This window comes from Athene cunicularia (genome assembly GCF_003259725.1).
Source record: "Athene cunicularia isolate RWA chromosome 2 unlocalized genomic scaffold, athCun1 chr2_part1, whole genome shotgun sequence".
Lineage (NCBI taxonomy): Eukaryota > Metazoa > Chordata > Aves > Strigiformes > Strigidae > Athene > Athene cunicularia.
The window spans coordinates 149408744-149417397 of record NW_020799095.1 but is presented as its reverse complement, the minus strand read 5'-3'; the positions used below and the strand labels follow the sequence as shown (position 1 = coordinate 149417397).

The window sequence follows — 8654 nt, the reverse complement described above, 5'->3', positions numbered from 1 at the left end:
TTGAAAGGAAACAGGTAAAGCATCAGACACATCAGTGCTCTGCGTTTGTTTCGTGTAACACTTGGATGGAATCAAGAGTTTCCGACGCCTTTTTCCGACCGCTGACCTTTTCAGAATCGCTTTTTCCGTGGCTGCATTTTCAGAAAAGCCATTCCAGTCCGTGGTAGTTCCTACGACATGGAAGTTAATTTAGTCCCGACGTGCCTGCTTTGGCTACTCCAAGTTCCTGCACTGATATAGTGAACCATAATGGGGCTGCGGTGCTTAGATCCCTTTGGAGCTCCGTACAGCACCTCTTTGGAGGAGTAACTGATGCTTTTGGGGACTGCAGAGTGCGTAATTGTCCATACTGGGGACACTAATAAGCAATTAAAGAAAAAGCAATCCACAGAACATCTCATACAGTTGTGCTTTTGAACATTTTGTTTTAATCAGCAGTTCTGCTTTTCAGGTTTCACAGTAATAGAACCCATTAATATCCCTGAATGTATGTTTTTAATTTCCACTAGCATTAATTGGAGGTAAACATTTGCATTAAGTGCATCTCCCCTGAGCTCTCTAATATTGCTTGTAAAATGTAATCAAATAGTAAATGATTGTGAAGGTACAATTAGAGTACAGGTGGTTCCAACTCTGAATTACAGTTTTAATAATCCTGCTTTTTTACTGGACACTTTCTAGTATCCTAGTGAAAAAGTGTTAGTAAAATCGTAGTAAATAGCCTAGTAAAAAAGTATTGAGTAAGCTAGTGAAATTGAATCCATGTATGGTTTAGATTAGGATTTAACATAGACAGTGAAACCACTTTTTGATTATTTGGACTGCAGGTCTTCAGGTTGTATGGAGAATCTTGTCACATTCAGTTTTAAGCCTGAAGGTCAGGTGCATGTGGTTAACTGAGAAATTTGGGAGGTAGACTGGATCTTGTGGGCTGAGGTTATGAAGTGCTAATGTAAAATAATCCTTCTTCACTGAACAGTTCCTTAGAACTTGTGTCTCTGATGCTGACCTCACTTCCATAAAATTTTCACCTCCTTAAAATAAAAAAACCAAATTTATACTTGGCAGGGTGAAGTGTCTTTAAAGTTGGACCTCTGTCTCCTGTAGTGAGATATAAATTGAATGCATCTTATTACGTGACCTATTTTTGTTCATTGTCTTTCCTAAGTATTTTCACAAGTTACTAACGTGTTAAACTGCCATTTTGTGAACCTCAGAAAAATCTGTATCTATAGATCCTAGTGTCATCTTTGCCTCCCACAGCATCTCCCAAACTACTTACTGTTTCCCAAAGAGAAGTAGTAGGGCAAAACTGAGGTGGCATCTTGCTGCTGAGCAGTTGTTTCCTTCTTAATTTGGAATGATCTCTTTTTTTACTTCATATATTCAGCTTTGTCTGTCTGAAGTCTTGTTTCCATTATTTTTGGTTTTCTTCTTCGTGTTGTGTTCATTCCTTATCTGCCTGCTTCTTGTCTGTGTTTTAAATATCCAAGGCAATGTGTACTCTGTACCTAACTCCAAGTATGTAAGCCCTGAAGTGTTTAACATGTATTTATGTACTGTTTCGAGTTGATGCCTGAGGTTATTTTGCCAATGGAATGTTGGGTCTTTGGAGCACTATTACTGTATTGACAAATGGTTCCAGTCCTTTAACCCATTGCTTTGCCTGGTTTTGTGGCTTGTGTCCCACAGTGCACTTGAATAGGTCTTGGGCTGTGAAGATTATATAGACGTGTTAATTTGGAACAGAAAGTTAATATCACAAGCTGAGAGCTCAGCTGTTGCAACTTTTTCTATAACACTATGATTAAGTAATTCCTGCTCTAATTCTGTTACCATTTCATGTAGACTTCCAGTGGGTCCAGGGAGATGTATGTGAAGTTCAGTTGATGGTGTACAATCCTATGCCTTTTGAGCTCCGAGTAGAAAACATGGTATGTATCTTGTTAAATCTCATCTTTCTGTTATTTTTCTGGAAAAAAAAAAATCTCATTTCAAAAACGGTTTTCTATAAATGAAATAGTTTAAAAAAATCATTTAACCCAGTGTAACCTCAGTTTAACAGTGCAGTACTGTCAGTTTTCTCATATGTGTTGGTGATGAGGTATTGAAATGAAAATCTCTGCCACTCAGTGTTTAAATGCTTTACTGTTACTGACCCGTAAATCAATTCTGTACCTTTCTGTTTGACTAGAAGTCATGCTAAGTCATTTACATATACTGGTTTTCAAGTAATAATTATCCTGAAACCTAATAATTAGTGTATAGTTGCTACTGTAATTTAAAAATCTGCATTCATTCTAGCTTTTCAAATTCACATTTTGATGATGTTTTTAAGAATCAGGAATTAAAATAGTTTTTTCTGAGATGCTTCGGTTTTTAATAGAAGCTTCAGCTCATGCATCTGCTGTTCCCAATAATAAATGCTATTTGTAAACACTGTAAAGTAAAATAACCAGGAGGGAGGAAAAAAAGATTAAAATACCAGAGAAGCATGTAAACTTAGAAGGATCAGGCCCTCTACAACTTCAGTTAACTGCAGTGTATCCTGAAACAAAATAAACTGGTTATTTCCCCTCCAGTTTATGGCAACTACCAGGATTTTTTTTTTTAATCGTTAATCCATTTAAAGGTTAAATGTCCTCTAACTGCCAAACCAAATTAATTTCCAGTTCATCCTAACCAGTGTTGTCTTTTATATTACATATTTTTACCTTTAATACTGCTTTAAACAATAAATCCCGTCTCTTGGAGCCGTTGTTCTGTTAGGCTAAGTGAATCAGCGTATATTTATTTGCTTAGGATTTTTTTTTTTAATTGATAGGTCTACTGCACTGACTACTCAGACCGTTTGACCTAAATTACTGATGATATGCCACATATGATAAAGTGTTTTTCCATGAACATGACCAAAGATTGTGCTTATAGCATAATAAAATCCATTCCTGGAAGCTACCACTCTGGTTTCTTCAGCAGCATTTTCTCTAACCCTCAGAGAAGTATTCCAAATTGTTAGGAATGAATAGAAAAAGTAATTGTAAAGCTGAGCATCAGAAAGGACTCTACATAGGAATTAATTTATTTAAGAACATTCTGATTTATAGTCTAATTTGTATTGTGTAAGTAATGATGTAATTATATATTTAAAAAACTGTGTTTGGATCATTTCTAAATTTCTTAACGAGGAAATTTCTTACGAGTGCTTACATACACTTAAGAACTCAGAATAGTTATTTGCATAGATGTGCACTCCATCCATTCCCTGAGCAAACTAATTGTAGTAGCATGAATACTTTTTACTGTTAGCGTGATAAAGTTCTATCTTTGAATTTCAGTTTCATTGGTTAAGGATAAGAGGAAGCAGGCATGCAAACTAGCTACAAATAATTGATGTGATTAACGTAATTCTTTAGTCAATGCTCCATAAATAGAGTGCTTTGAGAAATTCTGCTATGTGCTAATGTCATCTCATTGGTAGAAATTTGTTGATTTTGCTTGATTAGTCTGTGGTATCAAGACTGTAGCCAGCAAGTTGCGGAAACTAATTATTCCCCTCAATTTGGCATTTGAGAGACGATGTCTTTAGAACCAAGGCCAGTTTTGAGCTCCCTGTACAATAGAAATATTGACATACTGGTATAAATCCAGCAATATTACCAAGATGATTGGCAGGATGGAGCATGTGACAGATGAGGACAGGTTCAAAGAGTGACATCTGTTCAGTTTGTAGAAGAGTGCTGGGGTAATTCCTATTTCTTTCCTTGGGAAAGTGCAGTGAAAATGGAGCCAAACTCTTCCTGGAGGTGCCCAGTGTGACAGTCAGTGAACACGCAGCAGTGGAAAACTTTCCTAATAAAAAATTCCCTTCTTCCAATCATGAGGTGATCATACACTGTAAGTGGTTCCCCAGAGAGAACGTGGGATCTCGATCTTTAGAAATCTTCAAACTTAAGTATATAGGACAGTGGAAAATATAAACTACCATCAAAGTTGGCCCTGTTTTGAGCAGGGGGTTGGGCAAGAGGACCTCCAGCATTTCCTTCCAGCTTAAATTGTTCTGATTTTTCCAGTCTCATCTGTGAGCTTTCTAGAATGTGGGAATCGTTATTACCTTATCACAAGAATAAACTCTTTTGTTTTTACTTTAATAATTCAAAATTTTGTTTAATATTTTAAAATGTTTTGCTTTATCATGAATATATACTCGCCCACAGTCCCCTTGCCCCCTTGTTGTTGGATTTCTCATCATGTGTCATATTCTTTCATATCATTTAGTCTCACAGGATCATTTTCATAGCAAGCATATCCTTTTCTCTCATTTAGTGGCAGTTTCAGCTTGTTTGTCCCACAACTTTTTTCCTTCTTTCTGACTCAGCACCTTACCTTTGCATTATGACTACTCAGTCTAGCTTGTTTCTGATGACTGACAGTCCTTGGAGTTCTTCATTGCTTGATTTCCATTTTTCCTTACCCTTTTGTGGTTCAACATGTAACTGTCCTGAAATCTGTTGTCTTACTCCTTTTTTTAAATTTCCCCCTTTCCCTTGTCTTATATTTTATGATTTGTTTTTCTGTTAGCTTACTGGTTTCATGTTAAATGAATGCTGGAAGCATTGGTCCAAACTTCTATCATGATACTTTTCCTAATGTGTCTTCCTCTTTGTTATGGCTGGAAGTTGCAATGGTAAACAACTTAGTATTGAGCACAAGTTGTTAAGGACAATGATTCCCCATTGAAAGGTTTCTGTAGCTTTTTTCATCATTTGAAGTATTAATGCTCAGTACATGTTTAATTGTGGTATGTTTAAGTGAAAGAAATTGAATTTTTTGACTTGACAAGAGACTGTGGACTCAAGACTTTGATCAGTGTTGCTCAGATGATAAAGCCCATAGTCTGATGTTTTTGCTGTTTTGTTTTATTCTCAAAGCTCTTTGCCCATCTTTGTTGTTCTTGCTGTTTATTCTGTCATGCATATTCATGATTTGGGACTCTAGATACCTATTCTTCATGCATGTCCTATTTCTGTATTACTTTTTTTGTCTTTTTCTATCTCATGTTTTTGTTTTGTCCATATAGTTATAGAAGGCTGATTCATTGAAAAGTTCAACAGTATTTGTAAAATGATGAATGAAAATGTTTGATCATGGAATATGGAAGGGATTAGGTCCAACAACTGTATATTTTAGTCAATAAAGCAAAGTAGGAGAGATCATAGGGGTGATCGGAGGAAGTGCTTTAATAAAACTTAGCAGTTACCATAAATCAACAGTGTGAGAGAGAGAGACAAAAATGAGCCTAACTAGCTTTGATTGCAGTGGATGAGACGGAATATTTTTGCTGTCCTGATGGTGGAGCCCAAGTTAACAGGAGATGTTCAGCTGTAAATAAATGTATATAACACTTTACTTTTTCTCCCAGGATATTGATTTCTGTATAGACTTGTTCAGGTGTGTGAATGATAGCCTTTATCTCTTTTGCAGTTACTAAGCCTTTTTTTTTCTGTCCAGGAAGAAATGACCTTCAGGACTACAAAAAAAAAAAAAAAAAAAAAAAAAAAAAAAAAAAAAAAAAAAAAAAAAAAAAAAGTTCTGGGAAATATCTCGTGGATTTATTTTGTATCTTGGGACAAATGTTTAAAGCAGTAAATCATGGTATAGTCTAGTGAGATCTACTATTAAAATAAAATGCATGTGAACATGTACTGCAAACTGTGTTAAGTCCTGTAAGATTTTTACTTTATCTTCTTTGTTTATCAAGTTTCATATTAAAGGCAAAAAAAAAAAATGTTGAGAAATCTTTAGGCAATGTTATTTATTGAGTAAAACCATTTTTTCTCCAGTTGTTGTAGAATATATTATAGCTGTGGTTCTAAGAAGGCTACAATATATACAGAGCAGTGTAAACTTCACGTAATAAATTAATATCAAGTAACTGAAAAATACTACCCTAAAACATGCGGATAATGTAATTTATAGTATTAAGTCATTATTCAAGAAGAAAGTTTTTGTTTTGTAATTCTCCTTCTGGTCAGAGCGTGTATTTATTTGAAAATTTAAGTGCGGTATTTTGATTAATGATGCTATAAGAATGGCTGTTACTTTTTTTTCTTTTTGTAATCTTCAACAGTATACTATTAGCCAAGAGTTCCATGTTGGTGTTTAAAAATACCATCTAAAATTTTGCTAAACCTTTATGTATAATCAGTCCCGTAACTTAATTTATGGTAATTTAAATTGTTTCCATGAGCTGCTCTTTAGTGAGTTCACATCTTTTTGCTGTTTCTTCTATCCTGAGAGAATTTCTACTTATTGATACACTATGTTTAGTTGAAGCTATATTAGGCAAGAATGTACACAAAAGAGGTGAGGGGGGGGAAGGATAACAGTGGTTGTGTTTGGTGCTTCCTAGGTCTGCCTAAAAAAACCTTATTAGAAATAGTAGGGAATCTTTCATTTTAAATAACTATTTGACAGCTTTTGTGTAAAGTATTTGACAACATTGTATGAAGTATGTTCAGTGTGAAAACTAACTTTGAAGGCAGTGTTACTTTTAAAAAAGAATGATTGCATCGCAGGATTGGTAAGTGAAGCCAAAAAAAGCAGTTACATACTCATGTTGTTTTAACAGCATCCCCAAATGCTACCATTTACATTCAAGTTGTTTAGTTTCTCTAAAAATACGTTGAGGTTTGAAGTGATTGAAAGACATGCTGTGATAATAACATGCATATATTCACTCTAAGACAATTCAAATTGTTTTATTAGGATACAAGGAAATGTAAAATTGTGAGGTTTTTGTGTGTTTTACATATTCCCTGGGGGAAACTTTGTATATGGCTAAACTTTTCCTATGAGGTCAGAAGGAGAAACTGTTACTAAATGATTGATAAATTTTGTTACTTGAAATAAGGTATAAGACTCTAGGGAAAAGAAATCTAACACTTTTTAAAAATTATTTTTTGTTTGTGTCTGATATGTTTAGGTAAAGGATATGACAGTACTTCAGCATTGATTTGATTTTCACTGTTAATCCAAAAAATGTTTAGGCACCAGAGGGCAATGTTGGGCAAATATTGCTGAATTCTGCTATACAGCAAATAGGGATATGGAAAATGTCTTTCAGACATTCTGGATATGTCACTGTCTTTTAAAACTTATTTGTGTGGGTTAACTTTTAAAGGTAAGTATGTTGATTTTGGTTTGTCGGGAACTCTGAAGCTTAGATGAGGTTTATATTGTCGTCTTTTCCATTTCAGTGAGTTTTATGCTTTCTTAATATCTCTACTTTTAAAAACTTCGAAGTTTTACTGAATAGCAAATAGTAAAACTCTCTTAATGAGAGAAGTGAACACTGTATTCTCCTTCATGTGATACTACACTTGAGAGTCTTTAATTTCTAGTCCAGGCATAGTATGTGCTTAGTGCAGGTGTTTTGACATTTGCAATTGTGTTTGTTCTCCAGAAAAAATTCTTTGTTTTCATGGTTTTTGTTGTTAAAGAATAGACTGAGAATACATTGTCAATGCATTATAAGGAAAATACATTGTGGTGAGTAGTTATTGGCTTTAGCAGTTATCTGTGATCAGCGTGCTGTGTTTGTGATCAGCATGATCCAAGGGTGTCATTTTGATATAATTTCAGGGGTTGAGGAACAATGTAAACTGTAGATGGCAATTTTTTTCCCCTCTGATTTTATTAAATCATAGAATGGTTTGGGTTGGAAGGGACTTTTACAGATCATCTAGCCCAAACCCCCTGCCATAGGCAGAGACACCTTCCCCCAGCCCAGGTTGCCCAAAGCCCCGTCCAACCTGGCCTTGAACCCTTCCAGGGAGGGGGCAGCCACAGCTTCTCTGGGCAACCTGTGCCGCTGTCTCACCACTCTCACAGTAAAGAATTTCTTCCATATCTCTAATCTAAATCCACCCTCTTTCAGTTTAAAACTGTTACCCCTCCTCCTGTCCCTAGAGTCCCTCCCCATGTTTCCTGTAGCCCCTTTAAGCACTGGGAGGCCACTATAAGGTCTCCCCGGACCCTTCTCTTCTCCAGGCTGAACACCCCCAACTCTCTCAGCCTGTCCTCACAGGGGAGCTGCTCCAGTGCCCAGAGCATCTTTGTGGCTTTCTCTGGACCTCTTTGAGTACGTCTGTGTCCTTCTGATGTTGGTGCCCCCAGAGCTGGACACAGAACTGCAGGGGGGGTCTCATGAGAGCTGAGTAGAGGGGGAGAATCCCCTCCCTCTCCCTGCTGCCCACACTTTTCATGCAGCTCAGGATCAAGTTGGCTTTCTGGTCTGTGAGCATATGTCGCTGGCTTATAGTCAGTTTTCTGTCCACTAATACCCCCAAGTCCTTCTCCCCCGGGCTGCTCTCAATCCACTCATTGCTCAGCCTGTATTAGTGCTTGGGACTGCCTCGAGCCATGTGCAGGACCTTGCTCTTAGCCTTGTTGAACTCCCTGAGGTTTGCACGGTCCCACCTCTCCAGCCTGTCCAGGTCCCTCTGGATGGCACATCCCTTCCCTCCAGTGTGTCAACCACACCACACAGCTTGGTGGTGTTGGCAGATGTGCTGAGGGTGCACTCAATCCCACTATCCATGTCACCAACAAAGATGTTAAACAGCACTGGTCCCAACCCTTGAGGAACACCACTG

At 36.9% G+C, this 8654-nt stretch overlaps 1 protein-coding gene across 3 annotated transcripts in view; it reads left to right on the top strand.

Annotated features, from left to right (window-relative positions):
• TRAPPC9 (trafficking protein particle complex 9) overlaps positions 1–8654 on the top strand; it is a 546185-nt gene that overhangs the window by 74224 nt on the left and 463307 nt on the right. For all 3 annotated transcript variants that reach the window (XM_026841777.1, XM_026841775.1, XM_026841776.1), the window contains one exon: positions 1849–1934. In XM_026841777.1, the coding sequence (XP_026697578.1) occupies positions 1849–1934 (86 nt within the window). The remainder of the gene's footprint in view (positions 1–1848; positions 1935–8654) is intronic.